Source organism: Mesoplodon densirostris, chromosome 5 (genome assembly GCF_025265405.1).
Source record: "Mesoplodon densirostris isolate mMesDen1 chromosome 5, mMesDen1 primary haplotype, whole genome shotgun sequence".
Lineage (NCBI taxonomy): Eukaryota > Metazoa > Chordata > Mammalia > Artiodactyla > Ziphiidae > Mesoplodon > Mesoplodon densirostris.
The window spans coordinates 94,117,581-94,135,632 of record NC_082665.1 but is presented as its reverse complement, the minus strand read 5'-3'; the positions used below and the strand labels follow the sequence as shown (position 1 = coordinate 94,135,632).

At 42.9% G+C, this 18,052-nt stretch overlaps 1 protein-coding gene across 6 annotated transcripts in view; it reads left to right on the top strand.

Annotated features, from left to right (window-relative positions):
- Positions 1-18,052, top strand: part of TNIK (TRAF2 and NCK interacting kinase) — a 419,760-nt gene that overhangs the window by 304,923 nt on the left and 96,785 nt on the right. For all 6 annotated transcript variants that reach the window (XM_060099133.1, XM_060099131.1, XM_060099130.1 and 3 more), the window contains exons 8-11: positions 1,603-1,657; positions 3,617-3,695; positions 11,916-12,091; positions 16,403-16,469. In XM_060099133.1, the coding sequence (XP_059955116.1) occupies positions 1,603-1,657; positions 3,617-3,695; positions 11,916-12,091; positions 16,403-16,469 (377 nt within the window). The remainder of the gene's footprint in view (positions 1-1,602; positions 1,658-3,616; positions 3,696-11,915; positions 12,092-16,402; positions 16,470-18,052) is intronic.

The following is an 18,052-nucleotide window of genomic DNA, read 5'->3' as shown; positions in this document are numbered from 1 at the left end:
CCAAATACTGAACAAGGCTGGGTATCACCCACTGGATATTGAGAAGTTTGGTCCTAGGGAATGTCTCAGGGTGGATTTCATAGTACTCTTCCAGTTACATATCCTTTCTGTGTGGGCTTGACATTTGTTTGATGGAAATAGCAAGGGAACTGAACTTTGATCTCTGAAATCTGAGTGAGGTTATCGGTGAGAGTTTGGAATTATGTACGAAATGCAGGATACATTTAAAATGAAAGGAGGGTGAAAGTCTTCCTCAGGACTGTGGGCCATTGAACTGAATTTTACATGCGTTTTCTTATGGTTTTCCCATCTTTTGATTTGTTTCCCTCCTATGCACTATTTAGAAACTACTGAGCCATGGACACAGAGTAGGGGAGAAGCATAGTGCTAGAGATGGAGATTGCACAGGTTGAGGTGGAGACATTAGCCTAGAAAATTCTGATAAGAGCATAAAAGTCAGTCTGAGAATAAGAAAGATGATAAGGGTATAGGATTTCTATTTTACATATTTGTCTACTTACAAGATAAAAGATATTGTTCATTCATTCAACAAATATATCAAACACCTACTGCTACTGTGGCCGGCTCTATTCGAAGCACTGAGATACAGCAGTAAACACCACCATCCAAAAGCTTCCCTGTCCTCATCTTGCTTGGTTAAATGATATGAAATTGCTGTTTCTGTAGGTTAAAAACAATTGATTATAAATACAATATGATCTAGCATTTACTCTATGATCCAGCCATTCCACTCCTAGGTTTTTACTCAAAAGAAGTAAGAGCATACATCCAAACAAAGACTTGTACATGAGTATTTGTAGCAGATTTATTTTTAATGGCCTTGACTGGAAGCAACCCAAATGTCCATCAACAAGTGAATGGATAAACAAATTGTAGTATATCCATACGATGGAACACTACTGGGCAGTAAAAGGACTGAAGTACTGATACACGTGGCAACATGGATGGACCTTAAATACATTGTGCTAAGTGAAAGAAACCAGAGGATTTCATTTTCTACAAAACTTCAGAAGATGCAAACTAATCCATAGTAACAGAAAGCAGATCAATGGTTGCCTTGGAACAGGAACTGGGGTTGGGGACAGGAAGGGCAGGAGGGAGAGACTGCAAAGGGGCAGGTGGGACCTTTTGGGGTGATGGATGTGTTTGCTGTCTTGATTGTGGTGATGGTTTCACAGGTGTATACACACATCAAACCCTTTCAAATAGTACACTTTGAATATGCACAGTTAATTACATGACAGTTATACCTCAATGAAGGTGTTAAAAACAGTTGAACAGCAGCAATTTCATATGTTTCAATCAATAGACAAATGTTAGAGATAAATTAATGTTTGAAACCTTATATTTATTTTTCATACCTGGATTGAAAACTCACCATGTGTCAGGCACCGTGAAAGTTATTGTCAATGGAAAGTGAATGAGCTGTTCCTGCTTTTAAGCTTAGCGGGCAAAATCAGTTTGTAAAGAGACAGCTGGACAGCTTTCCCACAGGCAGTTCTGAAGCAATTACCAGGTTTAACCAAGTTATCCTCTGTTGACTGCATTTACGCATGTGTCTGTGCCTTCCTTCTTTTTCAGAGTGACTTGTGGTCTTTGGGAATCACCGCCATCGAGATGGCAGAAGGTGCTCCCCGTAAGTACCTTCCTCTGGGTGAAATCTGTTACTGGTCTGCCCTGCAGGTACTGACGCTTCCTTGCCAGGAGCTGCAGTAGCTTTATTTCTGCTACACCAAGCCCTGCATGGACTCAAGCTGGCATACTGAGAAAGCAGAGTCATCTTAAATCAACCAGGAATCCATTCATTTCAGAGGGGTGTGAGGATCTTGTGTTTATGAGGGGAAACAAGAAAGCAAAGGGAAGCAAACTTTGAGAGTCTAATCTATTTACAGATCTGGTGTGTGGTTTATTCTTGAACTACTCTTCGCCTGTAGTAAAACTGCGACCAAGCCACAGAGGCTGTAAACGCCAACATAACAAAAATTCACAGCCGATTTTCAGTGCATGGGTTATGTGAACACTTGCACTCCATTTCTCTCACTCCTATTAAAATACCGCTGTTTAGAGTTTAAGATTTCCCTGCTTATTGGAGGCAGAGTGGACAGGGTTCTGCCTACTTGGAGAACCTCTCCAATTCCTGGAGACCTTGAGCACAGACCCCACAGAGAATCTCCCCAGCCCCGTGGTCACCACGAGCATGCACCTCAGAGACTCCACGCAGGAAGTGCAACTGACCAGGGGCAGCTGCTTCCATGACACCGAGGCTGCACCTCCTGAGGGCCACTCCGCACCAGTGACCGAGCGTGGCAGGGATATAAGGCAGACCCTTTCCTGGAAGACAGGGATTCCTTAGAAGGCAGCTTTCACTCCTTAGTTTCCCTCCTTGGTTTTCTTAGAGTGTGGGACAGCGTAGCACACTCCACCTACTTTTTCTCCCTCCCAGCACACTTGATAGCAATCTGACAACTGTCCCAGCCTTCCCTCGCTCCCTCTCTGTTCAGACAAGAATTTCCCCCAGTAATATCCTCTCATGTTTAATACCACCTTGGTGTCTGCTTTCCAGAGGACCCGGACCAAAGCAGGCCCCCTGTTTGTATGACGGGTCATTGTGCTCATATGACTTTTTACCCTCAAGTTATCATAGTTTTCGTATTTCTCATTCCAGAGTTGGTAGAATTCATCTGTAGCATGACTGGAGTGTTTATTGACAAAATCCCCTCATCCACAATGCTAATAGGCATTTATGAATCAGAAAAATAATATTGGCAGTCTTGAAACCATATCATCATTCTTAATGAGTAGCAGAGAGGGCTAAAAATAAATTTCCACCCACCGAATCCTTTAGCTTTGGGGGAGAATATGTTCTTATTCTAGGCACAAAGGAAAAGATACTCCCAGATGAAAAGTAAACTAGTGAAATATTCTGATTAAGATAAGAATGTATGAGTGTTTTCACTAAATGTCATCTTCACAATTTGAGATATTTTTATCTCTTCTGCCAGACTTCCTTTGCCTTAATCCTCTGGTCTTCCTGGGGCCATTGAACAAAACAAAACCCCAGAAAAAACCCATCATGAAAAGCCATTCAAAGTGTTTGGAAATACAGATAGAAAGGTGTTCTGATCTAGTGCTTTATACTCCAAAAATCCATTAAGGTAACATTGCATTTCCAGCATCTAAGAAATAGACAGTGGATTATCAAATATCTTTTATTTTATGATTTTGGATTTTACTAATTAAAAATAACTTACTATCTCCATTGTAGTTGTTATCTTGATGTTGTTTACTTAGAGTCTTAGATGGTTATTTATAGTAAAGCAAAGGTTGTTGAGCCTTTAACTTGTTGTCCTTAAAAATGAAGTGAAAAGTAGACATGTTAACAACCTCTAATTGAAATGTGTTGGATTATATGAGACTCCTATAATCAGCTCATTTAACTGCTCACCAAACGGAAGCTTTATGATCTTCTGACGCCACTCACTGGTCATGCCTGGACTCAGGGAGCCATTTGGCAGCATTAGCAGCAAAACTAGGACGGGCTTGGCCTGGGTTTGGCCTCCTAACCGGAGCTGGCCCTTGTTTTGGTCTCTTGCAGCTCTGTGTGACATGCACCCCATGAGAGCCCTCTTTCTCATCCCCCGGAACCCAGCGCCTCGGCTGAAGTCTAAGAAGTGGTGAGTTTGGTCTTCAGTGTTTTACAGGTCTAAGAGCAGGGTTTTCTGTGATTCTCTTTTGGATGAGCTCAAATCCTTAGGTCCTGCTGACAAGATTAGACTAATATGTACTAAGACTTGGTGAGTGATTATAATGTTATTCATCTTAAAGGACATATTGAGGACCTACTATTTGCACAGTAAGTCCTCATCTTCACACCTTCAAGGTAAGGAGGTATCAGCTAAAATGGGTAGCAGAACCCAAGTAATAACATGGAAGCACTTTGATTTATTACTCCGAGTAATATCTTTCCTGGTAGCGCAGAACATCTCATCAGAAAGGGTGATAGTTTGGAGTCAGCCCATTAGATTGGCTGACGTTCTTCTGTTCCTTAAGACATTAACTCCCTAACTATGTATACACGCTTGGTGGTATGCGAGATGATTTTACTGCTCTGTGCATGAGCATTTATAATTTTTATCTTTGCTGTTGCTTTCTCTTTATGGCAGGTGATACTGGCTTCTTATTTGGGGCAGTGATATAACTTTTCCATCTAATAAACTAATTCACATAAAAAGTGACTTAATTTAAAGAAAAATGCTAAGTGAATACTTGTATGGGTGGTGAAGTGTAGGGTAAAAATTGTGTTGGTAGTGTATGATTGACTAGAGTTTGGGAACAGAGTTCTACAGGTTAGGCCAGGAGCTGGACTTTTGACTATTTTGTGCACTTACATCAGGGTCTTTGTATCTTGTCATTCTGTGACAAAAATTCATTCCTCCTCCCCTTCCCCCTGTGGATATGGTATATCCTCCTTGGTACATTCTCAATTCTGATTCCCTTTGCCCTGGGCCCAATTCCTGGACCATTTATGACCTCCTACCCTTTTCTAGAGACATATTCTAGGCAGCTTGAGCCTGAAGGGACAAGATTCTTCTGCCCCTTTTCTTTTTTCTTTTTTTTTAATAAATTTATTTATGTTTATTTTTGGCTGCGTTGGATCTTCCTTGCTATGTGTGGGCTTCCTCTAGTTGTGGCAAGTGGGGGCTACTCTTCGTTGCGATGTGTGGGCTTCTCATTGCGGTGGCTTCCCTTGTTGTGGAGCACGGGCTCTAGGCACGCGGGCTTCAGTAGTTGTAGCATGCGGGCTCGGTAGTTGTGGTTCTCGGGCACTAGAGCACAGGCTCAGTAGTTGTGGCACACAGGCTTAGTTGCTCCGCGGCATGTGGGATCCTCCCGGACCAGGGCTCGAACCCGTGTCCCCTGCATTGGCAGGTGGATTCCTAACCACTGCACCACCAGGGAAGCCCCTCTTCTGCCCCTTTTCATACCACTTCGTGATCAGGTCCTTGACCGAGGCCCTCATGTTTCTCATGCACCCACCCACAGTTTCACCCTCCACTATATGAGAGCAATCTTAATTAATACCATCATCCAGGAATGACATAGCGACCCTGGTCGAACAAGAGAAAGGCGTACTGCACAGAGGGAGGGAAAGGAAACAGCCAGAAGAGACGACAGCCTCGGAGTTAGTTGCCGAGGGCTGCACAGGAAGAGAGTGAGAGTTGCTATTGGTAACGAGGAGGCAGAGCATCCCTCCTCCCCTCTCCGGAGGGTCACTGTGGTGTGAGACAATCCCTCTCTCCCCAGCAACAGCCTTCCATTGGGCACCACACAGCACGTGATCCACAGGCGCCCAGAGGCACTGCTTCCTCCCTTCTCTCTGGAACAGACTCCTGGGGAGGAGTTGGCTCAGTTCTGTTCCTTGGAAGTGTCAGTGGCACTGTGAAGCCCTCCTCTAGCTTTCTGCTTGTGTTTCATGCCAAGCCTCCCGGGAAGGGGGGTGGGAGGGCTGCTGAGTCCAGTGGGCTTCACCTGCCCTGTCCCCTCCCTTCCTCCTCTACCTTCACTGCTGCTGGACAAAATGACCATCCACACGTCTGCCGTTTGCCTGGCACGGTGTGGCCACACACCTCGTTTCAGAAATATTTGTGTTGATTGCCAACTTTAAAAAATCTGGCAGTGGAGCAGTCCATGGAGATTTCTGACCTTTTTTGACAAAGGTGCAGCGATACTGTCCTGCCCAGTGGTTCCTGCTCCCTTTGAAGGTGAGAGCTTGTGCTTCTGCCCCAGTCACTGCCTCTCCCAACCCAGAAGCTGGTATCTGTTGGTCACCCCACTTGTCCTGTTTCCTTTTTACCCCTGGTCTGCACCGCCCTTTGTGTGACCCGTCTGGCCCCCAGAGAAGTGAGTGACTGGCCCGGGCACTACAGTTTCTGTTGACCTTGCTCCAAAAAGGGCAAACCCTGCACTGACCTTGTCTGAGAAATACAGACCTGGGGAGAAACACAGGCTAACTTCTCTGCTGTAAACCCTTGGCAATGAGAGCTCATTGTGATAATGCTGTAGGGAGCTGCATCCGTCCAGGAACAGTGAGGAAGGAGAGCAGGCCACCTTCGTCTCACCAGCCTCCTTGCACGCCCTTGCCTGGCTTGGAAGGAAAGCCAGTTACAAGCAGGAGTCCCACACTGCCAGGCAGGGGATGGGAAAATGACTTGACTGTTGGAGAGCAAGTGGGAAAAACAAAAGCCCTGGTAAAAATAGACTTTTTCACTCAGAACCCAGCCTTTATAAAGATGGCTGTGCAGCCTCGGGCCACAGGACACTTGGTGTGGCTCGAATTTCTCTGCCATAGAATTCCAGTGTTTAAGTGAAAATACTTAGGCACTTCAGAGTACTTGTCTTGAATGACCAGGTCCAAAGTGATTTCAAATAGAATCGGGTTTGAGAGGAAGTGAAATATTTCTGTCTGTTTTCCTTTTCCTTCTTTCTCTCCTCCCCCATCAAAAGAAACAAAACTCTAAAATGTTCTTTTATATCCAGCTCTTCTCTACTTAAATGAGTTATCAGATGAAGTACACTGTTCCTAGTGTGTATTCCAGCATATGACCAAAGGGGGCGCCATTGTGGCAGAGACGGCAGTGAACTCTTCATTATAATAAGCATTCATTCAGCTGAGGGTCATTTCCAAGGAATGTGACTGAGTCTACAACATACAAGGAATATGTATGTTGTAGACTCAGCAACTTATATGTATGTATGTGTATTTAAGATATATATATAAATTTAAACTATATATGTAAAGTATGTATTTAATCTTTTTTATATATTTTTTATTGAATGAAGGAGTCTTTAAATTCTGTAGTGCTTTACGATTTTCAAAAGTTTCACACACATGATTTCGTATAGTCCCATAATAACCCTTTTTATTCTTAACCACAGCCATGCCAGACAGATGCTCTGAGTCCTCATTTTATGAGTGAGAGTCTGAGGCTTAGGTAGGTTACGCTCCTTGCACTAGGCTGTACAGTCTTCGTTTGCCAAGTTTGTAACCCATAGTCTTTCTACTGTACCATTTGACCTCTTAAAGTTCAAGGTTAAAGTGGTAGAGAAGGAGCTGTACTCGTCCCTAAGTGTGAGCACTTGTTCCTTGAGCCTTAACATTAGGGAAACAAAGGCAGTCACACTGCTGTTTTCCCCTTTTGTTATGGGAGGAAAGGAGCGCATCCCTGCAGCAGGAGCCGGTCCCTTCCTCCCCCATCAGTGTAGTGAGGAGAGGCCTCGGGCTAAGGAAGTCCTGTGGTCAGGGCTCCAGTCAATGTTCATGTGGCTCAGACCTTTGATTAGGCCTCCAGGGGGGTTACAACCGGAGTTGAATCAGAGGAGAAGGATGCTCTCACCATCTGTCTCCATGTCAACAAATGACCAGTGCGGTGCGATTCCCACGTTCCCCTCCTGTCTCTACTCCTGCTCTGTGTGTAGTTGGATTCAACCCACATGGGTAACCATCCCCTTCAAAAGATTTCCTCTCCCTTCTCTTCCCACCGTGCTCACCCCGGCTCCCCTGCCCTCACACATATACTCCATGCCGTAGCTTCCCTCCAGGGATCTCTGGAGAAGGATGGAAATGACTCTGTTCCTGTGAAAGATGGTCAGTCTTGTCCTTTTCACATGCCCTTTAAATGTGAAGATTCCACACAGGCAAAGCAGCACTCGATTGAGCTCATCAGAAAAGTCCTAACTGCTTATCACTGGAAAGAGGTATAAGATTCCTGGTCCAAGCCACTCATGCTCCAGATGGAGACTGGAGGCCTGGTATGGTTAACTGGCTTATCCTGAGTCCCAGGTTCATGGCAGCCTGGAACCTCAGCCTTCTGCTTTTACTCCAGAGCTTACAACCATTTCTGTTATTTTATGAAACACCAGTTCTGATTCTTGCTGGGTTATCAAGCACTTCTGTTTTTGAAATGACAATGCTCTTGGGTGAGGAGGGGACTGTAAATAAAATAATGATAATAGAAAGGAAATATCAGAAAATACTTCAAATAGACTGAATTTACTACTAGTAGTGTGACTTTGGACTTTATTGAAATCAAAACAAAAGTTATTACACAAACTTTTAAAAAATTAACCGTTTTTTGCAGTCTCCTTAGAGATAATGATCCTGGTGACTTTTCCTGCTAATGCATCTAATCCTAGTATATGTAAAATAATTCCCTTAAGGAACTCTATACTATTTGCTTCAACCCAAGTGGGGAAAATCACCTTCAAATTTCTTCTCGTAGCCTTCAAGGCAGATCCTCCTGTTCTTGAAGCCTGGTAGTGGTCAGAGACGCTGGGACATTGTCATCATAGTAATAGTAATAATAATAACAATCATAGCAAACACACATACAGCATTTATGATGTAACAGGCCCGGTTTTAACTCATTTAATCATCACAACAGTCTTTTGAGATAAGTACTAACAGTATCCCCATTTGCAACCAGGGAAACTGAGGCACAGAAAAGTTAGGGGATCTGCCTAGAATCGCACAGTTAGTAAATGATGGAAACTGAAAGAGAGAAAAAGAGTAGTTCTGGGCAAGTGCAAATTTTAAAGATCAAATTGCATGTAGGGAGTCTGAAGATTACCAGAAACTTTTAGCCCAGCTCATGAAAACATTATAGTGATTAATGTCATAATCGTTCAGGCATTTTTAATTCCTCTAACACAGTTTAATACATAAACAGGAAAAATCTGGGAAGATAAAGTGTTCAGTGACACTGGTATTAGAAGAACTAGTATCTCAGACTGTAAGTACCAGCCACTAACATTTATATCTCGGTGCCAACCCTTGGGAAATTAGTACTACTAATCTTGAGCTTTTTTTTTTAAAGTGACAGAACTAAATTACCAGCAGCCAAGGCTGAAACAATAAAGTTATAGAAATGTACTTTAAACCCATTCTGCCTCTCTGCAAAGCATCAGGTGATGCTTAATGTAGGTGAAGTTTTTTTTTTTTTTTTTCGCGGTACGCGGGCCTCTCACTGTTGTGGCCTCTCCGGTTGCGGAGCACAGGCTCCGGGCGCGCAGGCTCAGGGGCCATGGCTCACGGGCCCAGCCGCTCCGCGTCATGTGGGATCTTCCCCGACCGGGGCACGAACCCGTGTCCCCTGCATCGGCAGGCGGACTCTCGACCACTGCGCCACCAGGGAAGCCCTAGGTGAAGTATTTTTACTTTTAATTAAACATGCAATTAAGCATATTGATTCTTTGGTCACACTAACTTAAATGGAGACAATGAATCTTTCTTTGAAGATTTGTTTTAAGTAGCATTATTTTCTCTTCACTGAGAACCATTTGCAGATGACATGGGATAGACTGCCAGCTTTGTAGTTCTACACGTCTTGGCCCATCCTTTGGGCCCCAAAATATTCTTGTGAATATCTCTTGAGGTTCCTTCTCACCAGGAGAGATAATGGAAAAAAGACTCTGCTATAGCTGTTCCCATTAAACTCCCTGAACACTCTCTCATCCCGGAGATGTCTCTGACTTTTGTGAGGTGTCAGTATCGGGGAAGGGAATGTTCAGTCTATTGAGTCTGGATCTCTTTTTAAATTGGTTATGATTTCTTTTATTTATCATCCCCTAATGAATAGTTGCCCTCTATAAAGAACAAACTTTTTCTTCCAAGTTGCAAGCAGGAAAAAAAAGAACTGCCATTTGCATTCCTTGTGAATATTTAATAGCTTTCTGTCTTCATTTGTTTTTGTTTTCACCTTGTTAATGCTGATTTTCTACCTAGAAGAGTACTGTGTGGAGTTTGTCTATTTCTTTATGCAGGTTAACCTTATTCTTTTCATTTTATTCCTTAGGACAGTCCATTATTTCATTATGGTTTTTTGTGTTTTTTTGTTTATTTTTTTTGCAGAGTCCCTCCTTAGATGATATCACATTAGTGCCTCCACAGATTAATCCAATGGATAGAAAGAAAGTGTATCAAGTGATATCTTCTCTCTAAGCCTTCATCTCTGTCCCTCAGAAGCACGCATTTGAAGCCACATTACAGCTCTTGTCCAGAATTCTCACCCGATAACCATCCACGCATTCATCTGTTTGTCAGACACGTAGTGTGCTCGTGACAGGAAGGTGACTCAGGCAGCTCCCAACTCTGGGGAGAATTTCCAGTGTCAGGGAGGCAGGGGTATGAGCTGAAGGACTTAAAGGGAGGTGCTTAGAATGTCCGTCCTACTGTTCCTATGTCTAGTCCTCAGTGTTTCCAATCCTGATTCATCCTGAGCTGACCTTCAGGTGACCTTTACTTCTATGTAAAATAATTTAAAAACTTGAACATAGCCTGGAAATTTAAGGAGGAAAAAATACCAGTAGTTCAGTACTACTTTAAAAACATGGAGTAAGGTGAAAAACTGCTTTGACTGGGGCAGAAATGGAGAGTGGTACGTATAGCAGTGCCCTCTCCCATTTGAATCTTGAAGAACACGCTCACCATTGTGTTCTGTGTGGTGAAGACACCTTTCAGGCCTGAAGGATATATATACAGGGCCCGCTGGGAAGTTTGGGGAAGCTTGCGCAAGCTTGCGGAAGCTTGCGTCGGGGATCTGCTCCTGTAACTCCCCAGTGCTCCACAGGAGGGCAACAGAGAGCGCAAAATGGATTCATTCCTGAGCAGGGTTGGGCCACGGGGAGGGTGAGCAGGGTTCCCCCAAGGTCTCCAAGGGTGATGTGCCCTGCTGACAGCGGGGCACCTCGGAAAGGCATGCTGTAGAGTCATGAGCTTAATTATTTATGATGCTGGACAATTTCTTGGAACTTTCAGACAGAACATGCATGCCCAACTCATGAATCATAGCTGAAGTCATCATTAGTATCTACCACACTATGGACTTGTGCCCTATTCGCGGGTATCTCTCACAGCTTTCCCCTGCCCCTGTGCGTCTCTGACACAGGGTTTATCTCTGAGGAAATGGTGCCTTTCTAGAAAGAGATAAATTTGCTTCTGGGTATGAACTTAGTCCCTATAAGTTAAGTTTCCAAGTCTGTGGATTGATAGCAAACATACACATACACCCTGTTCTTATTCATTGGAAAACAAAGTTCAAAAGTGATTCAAAACTGCCAGTTAAAAAATTTGCCTAATGTTCATTTTACCATATAAGAATCTTGCTCATTCCTACATAATGTACTCCCCCTTACCTGTCCAACCCTGGTTTTACTTTTCCCAGCTTGTATTTTCTGCCACATTTAGAGAACTCACCTCAATGTCCCCTGACATATTATGCTCAATCCCAGCCTTAGTTTTTCACTGATTTTCTACTTCCCTGAACTATCCTTTCCCAAGAGTGATTTTTCTCCTAATTCTTTTTTTTTTTTTTTTTTTTTGCGGTACGCGGGCGTCTCACTGTTGTGGCCTCTCCCATTGCGGAGCACAGGCTCCGGACGCGCAGGCTCAGCGGCCATGGCTCACGGGCCCAGCCGCTCCACGGCATGTGGGATCTTCCCGGACCGGGGCACGAACCCATGTCCCCTGCATTGGCAGGCGGATTCTCAACCACTGCACCACCAGGGAAGCCTCCCAAGAGTGATTTTTCTCCTAATTCTTTAAGGCCCAGCTCTGGTTCCCTCATTCCAATAGACCTTCCAGGTGTGATTCTTATCGGGGTCTTTCTCTTCTCTGGTGCCTGTTGGTCTTCTGTGTGATATTATGGATAAACTGTGCAAAAATGCTTTCGTGCTATAACTACCATACACTGCCTGAGTTGTGTGTTGATGGCAGTGATGCCTTTGTACCCCGCTGTGCCAAAAAAGAGCTAGACCGACTTTGTGATTGGTTGATCCCTAAAGTTTGCTTTTCTTTGGATTGTCTTTTAATCTATGGGTTCATCTCTTCTGTTTGGCAGGTCAAAAAAATTCCAGTCCTTTATTGAGAGCTGTTTGGTAAAGAATCACAGCCAGCGACCAGCAACAGAACAACTGATGAAGCATCCATTTATACGAGACCAACCTAATGAACGACAGGTCCGCATTCAGCTCAAGGACCATATTGATAGAACAAAGAAGAAGCGAGGAGAGAAAGGTGAGACACACATTTGTATTTCAGCAAGGGAAACAGAAGACCAAGTGAGTCATGGGCTCTTGAGGTATTGGAGGTACGGTGGGGATTTCAAATAGGACTGCATTGTTCTTTAGTGTGAAGGGCTGCCTCTGAGATCACAGCCTGCGGGCATCACTAAGAGGGAGGCTGCTGAAATGGAATCTTTCATGAAAGAATAGGACCTCGGGAACTATTACCTTTTCCAGGCACTGAACAAAAAGTCATGTTGAGTGATACTATAAAGTGGTTTAATACGACAAGTGATTTTCTTAATTCAAATGAATATTCATGTTTCAAAGACTCAACATCTACAGAAGACAGGCAACCTTAAAAAAAAAAAACCATCTAGTTGACATTTTTCAGTACTGGCACTCTTCACCATTTAAGTTTTCGTGCTCTGAGACTCATTTCTAATTTAGTTATTTGGAAGTCAGAATGACTTTTATTATAGTCAAAGCGATATAAAGAAGTTGCCAAGCTGCTGTATGGAACATCACATTTTCTTCTTTATAGATTCAAAAACTCTTTTCTCTTATGGCTCTAGCTGTTAGACCATACTATCTTTTCACTGCATCACTGGAAAAGACATGAGTCCAAACTTGGGGCCCTGGGACTGTGCCCAAGTTGTTTGAATAGAGACTCAAAATTCCTTAACTAGCATCCTGACCAAGGTGAAAACTCACGTGGTCTGGGGCAGGTTTTATGACTTAGTTGGGTAGGGAGGTAGGGAAGGTTGAGGATGGGAAGGAAAGGTGGGGATGCAGAGAACAGACAAGGTGAGAGCTCCCTGGTGGGAGGAGGAGGGGGCAGCTGGCCCGGCTGACAGTGAGGGGGCGATAGAGGGCTGGCCAGGTGAGCACTGAGCATGCGGGCGGGGGGTGGGCAGGTAGAGAGCAGAGGGGGAGGCCAGGGACCAAGGGTGGAAGGTACATGGTGGTGTGCTTGGCTCCACTTCTGTACTCTCCATCTTTCTCCTCTGTTCTTCACGATCCAGATGGAGCAGGGAGGGTGGTGGGCAGCACAGAAGAGAGGGTGCTCTCCTTTTGTTTGAACTTCCCCTCTTCTTTGCCTCTGCAGTTAATATCTTCAGGTGGCAAGGTATGAGCAGGGTCCTAGGAGTGGGGTGGTGAGCCGTGTAGGGGTCAGGACTGGGCAGAGGTAAGCTCAGCAGAAGCTAAGGGAGGAGAAATCCTCGGTGAAGCTTCAAGGGAAGAGTTCCTTCTTTGCGGCCGGCCTCGGGGATGCAGGAAAATGTGCGATCAGGTTAGACTCAGGAACGGGAGGTTATGAAGCTAATCCAAAAAGGAGGCTCATCTTCAGTCGTTAGTGGATGGAGAGGGATGAGGTATCAATCAGGGCCCAAGGAGTTGGGAGGGCAGCCCAAGCTGGAGGAACTAAGCTGGAGAGAAATAGATGAGTCAGGTCAAAAAGTGCCGGGATTGATTTTTCAGCTGCTACTTATTAATAGTGGTCTTGGGCCACTCATGAAGTCAGGCTTTTAACGGGAAGAGTTTAGTGTTAATCAACTATACTCCAATATGAAATAAAAAGTTAAAAAAATAAAAAATTTAAAAATAAAGATAAAGGGAATAGTTTAGGGCAGTGTGTCAGACATGCAGCCCATTAAAGGCCAACTTTTCTAAAAAGAAAATTTATTTTCCTATAGGTATATAGAATAGGTTAAGTACTCGGACTCTTCTTTTCAGACTCGAATTCTGAGTTCAAATTCTACTTCTACCCCTTAATGGTTATGTGAACTTCACCCCAGTTTTCTCATCTTTAAAATAGGAATGGGGGTATAATAATAATTAGTATTGTCTGGCATTTTTGCAAAGATTAAATGAGATGATGCATTGTAAAATGCTTAATACAATGTCTGGCACATAGATGTACTGAATAAATGTAAGCTATCCTTATTTAGACAATTCTTATTGACCTACAATTTTTCAGCACTGTTCAGGGTTACTTTCTGAGATCATGTGACCTCTGCCTCTGCCCTGTAAGAGTGGGTAAAGCTTGTGCCTTGGATTGTTTTCACATTTTGGGGGCACAAACTCTAAAATGTGACTTAGAACTCACCACCCCATGAAAACAGACTATTTTTAATGTGTTCCCTCTCTGCAGGGTAAAGAGTAAGATCCTTGGGAGTAGGCAGGCTTACTCGAGAGTTGCATGATGATTTAAGGAACCTCATTCTGTTTAGGCTTTGAGCCGCCAGCAGCCTTCTCTTTTGTCTGCTCCCCAAGAAGGAGTGTTGCTCAAAATGAGACTTCATTCCAGTTGCTCGGTTTGATTAAATGACTTAACTTGCTCCTTCTAATATTTTTTCATTCTCTTAAGTAGTTCTAAGACCAGCTTCTGGTAGAATCAAAAATTTTTAATGTGCATTGCTTTGTGATTTTTTTAACCTGATATTATTTTTTCCTTCAGATATGTTGATACATGCTCATTTAAGCCACTAATATAAAAGCAATCCCGCTGGATTCTGGTGAAGTATTATAGTTGAGGAGATTGACAAATGAAATTTTTACCCTAGAGAGGAGAAATAATTAGATTAATTGTGTGCTTCTTTTCCTTGCTATAATTTACTTTACTAGATAAAATTCTGCGTTTTACTTTGAACTCTCTGTTGATTCCTTTAAGGAAAGTTTGCAATATTAAACTTTCAATGTGGAACACTGAAACACTTTATGAAGGTTCTTTACATTTTCATAAAATAATACTTTTTAAAAAGTAGCCTGAAAACTTCATACTTATTTAAACATGTGAAGCTAATTTTTACATGATTTTTAAAAATACTCTTGAAGTCATTGTACTATGGCTCCCTTTCATCATCCCTTTAATGGCTAAATAGTATGGAAAGCAAAATGTGTTTATGGTCAAATTCCATAGTTCTCATCACGTGACTGCTGTCTCCTGGTGGTAACATAACCAAATTGCAATTTCAGTTTCTTTTCAGGGGTGTACAAATGTCTTCAAAGTTGTATTTACTAACACATAGCTATCAAGGGATGATAGCCCTGTGACAACCTCCCTGCTTAAAATGAAAATCTCCTCCAAAGTCTCCCCATTGCCTACGGAAAAGTCCTCAGCATGGTATATATAAAGATCATTAAGCTATCAGACCTGCTGGGCTTTCTCACTCCATCTGCTTTCTCACACCAGCCATTCACAACTCAGTATTTCCTGAATATTCATGCACTATAATACTGTTAGCCTTACTCAGGTGGTTATGTTGCTTAGAATGCCCCTTTACCAGCACTTTCAGCTGCCATCTGCCTAGAAAAGGGCTACTGATCTTCCAAGGTCCAGCTCATTTCTTCTTCAAAGACTTCACTGTTCCCTTCCCCCATTATGACCCATGGACTTAGCCGCTTTTTTCTCTGATATCTCATTGCTCTTTTTATGTAATTCTATTTAGTATATAATGTGTTGGAAAGAATGCTAATTATAAAGTTGGAGAAATTCTGGATTGAATTCTGAATCCAAATCTCAGATTTATTGGTAATATTACTAAACTGCTTATAATCTCAGTATCTTTGCTTGCAAAATGGGTATTATGTTAAAGGATTGTTATGAGAAGTACATGAGAGAACATAAGTATCTAGCATAGTGACCAGCATGGGCGATACCCAATAAAGATTAGTTCTCTTTCTTCATAATCATGGAGACTCTGATTATTTACTTATCTATCTTGACCATTAGATTCTAATCTCCTCCGAAGCAAAGACTCGATCTTGTTCATTATGGCATGTTAACTTGCTTAATATATTAGGGAATTAAATGAATGTCCCCAGTGGGTCAATCAAGACACATTTAAATCTATATTTTTAATAGCACACGTTGTCAAAAGTTTCTGTCTGGTATTAAGATATCTAAAGGCAATTTGTGGGTCTATGTAAGTCATAATAAAATTCCTACGTAAAAAATGATTACTCCTGTCAGTAAGTTAACAGTGGCCCAATAAAAGATTGGGTTAGGTGGTCCTATAATGGGAGTTAACACAAACTGAAAAGTTACGTTTCAGCTCCTTGTCTTCACTTTCATGTGAATGCCACGCATTAGGGAGAGAATCTAGAGTCAGCTGGGGCAGTCTTGGATGTTAATTCCATGTGCTTGAATCTAGCTGGTGGGCACTGTTGGATCACAAGTCAGGAGGCCTGGAGCCTGTCCCAGGTCAGCATTAAGGGCAACTCTTTGGGCCTCCGTTTACTTATACATAAAATGAGGGCATGAGCTTTACCGAGCTGTAGCATCTTTTTGCACACTAATATTCTGTGGATCTCTCTTTAGATGAGACGGAGTATGAGTACAGCGGGAGTGAGGAAGAAGAGGAGGAGAATGACTCAGGAGAGCCCAGGTAGGCGAGCAAGAGCTATCTTCTCAGTTTCATATTTTGCACTGTGGTTGTGTGAAATTCACATCCTTTTGATTTATAGGTTCATTTTTAAGAGTCCAGCAGGGTGGTCTTATTTAATTTATTGCCCACAAATGTGCTCATTAATTTGGGAAAATTTCCCTAGGCATACTCTTACAAGAACATGGAAATCAGGATATACTTTATCTTGTCTTTCAAGATTTATTTCCTTGTTTCCTCACATGTGTAACATGTAGAATGGGTAGGAGGCAATTATCTGGGTAATACAGGTCTAAAAGTGCCTAAAACTGCAACTTTCTGGAGACGAAAGTGGTATTTTTGGACTTGAGTTATCCAGTCCATTACTTCATACCTTTGAGACATGTAGGTGGCCACTGTCGTCATCACATGGCGTGTGTTTTCAACACAGCCTAATCCAAGAGGAAACAGTTTCCAGGAAATCAAATTACACTCTAGAGGTGAACCCTAAATAGAAACTTTCACTCCCATTCCTGTTGTCATACGTTGGCCCCCAGAATCAAGTGCTTCTTTATTATCATCATCCCTACGTTTTGAATTTCACTTGACTTTGTTTCTGACTTTCTTCTAGTCTGTGTTCATAAGTAATTAATGCCCGTGTGCTCACACTGCCAGGATTTCTCTTTTGTAAGAGAATTCAGCTGATGGCAGTTTGGTGAATCAAGGGGCATGGGCATGCACACCAGGGCAGATGCACTGTACATGTGAAGTGAGATTACTGGGGGAAGTGCACAAAGCAGAAGGGTCACTGGGGTATATGGGTCCCCATCCTCTAGCCATCCAAGGGAGGGACCCAGTACTCAGTAAGGAGCAGTTCTTGTATGACTGAGGCAGAACTTCTGAACCAGGGAAGGGGCCAGTTCAGCCACTGCTGCTAGAATAAGCTAGTGCACTCCTTTTTCTGAGCTAATTCAGACCTACCAAGCTGGATTATTGCTAAAACTACTGGAAGAGGATGGGATTGAGGTTACAGGGCCATCAGTTTTTCTCTCTTCACCTGTTACGGGAATTTTCAAGGTCAAAGACTGAAAGAGAAGTCTTTCCTTCCATCTGGACACTTAATATGTTTTCTGCCCCTAGTTTAGCTGCATAAATATGGTGACTGCCAAGTAGTGACATGGAAAATGAACATTCTTGTAAAGCAAAGGGCCAAATGCCTTGCTTTCAGAGTCGTACGCTATTTTTCCAAAGCTCACCCAGACAGACCTGTCAGCCCTTCTGATCACTCTCCATGGAGCTGAGAACCTCACCTTAACTAACACTTGCTAAACCGCATGTTTGGAGTCACTTAGTGGATGACCTAGCCATCTCTTAACGTTTCTATAATTGTCACATGTCTTTATATCACAACGAAGATTATGTTCCAAGTCCTATTTTCTGGACGCATCTAATTAATTTTCATGAAATCCTGTAAAATGGAAAGGGATAGTGGTTATCTCATTAGAGAAATGAGGTAATAGCCCAACGGTAGCAATCAGCTCACACACGGAGTTAATGATTCAGTCAGTAATACATCTCGGGTCGCCTGACATTGATTCAACATCAGT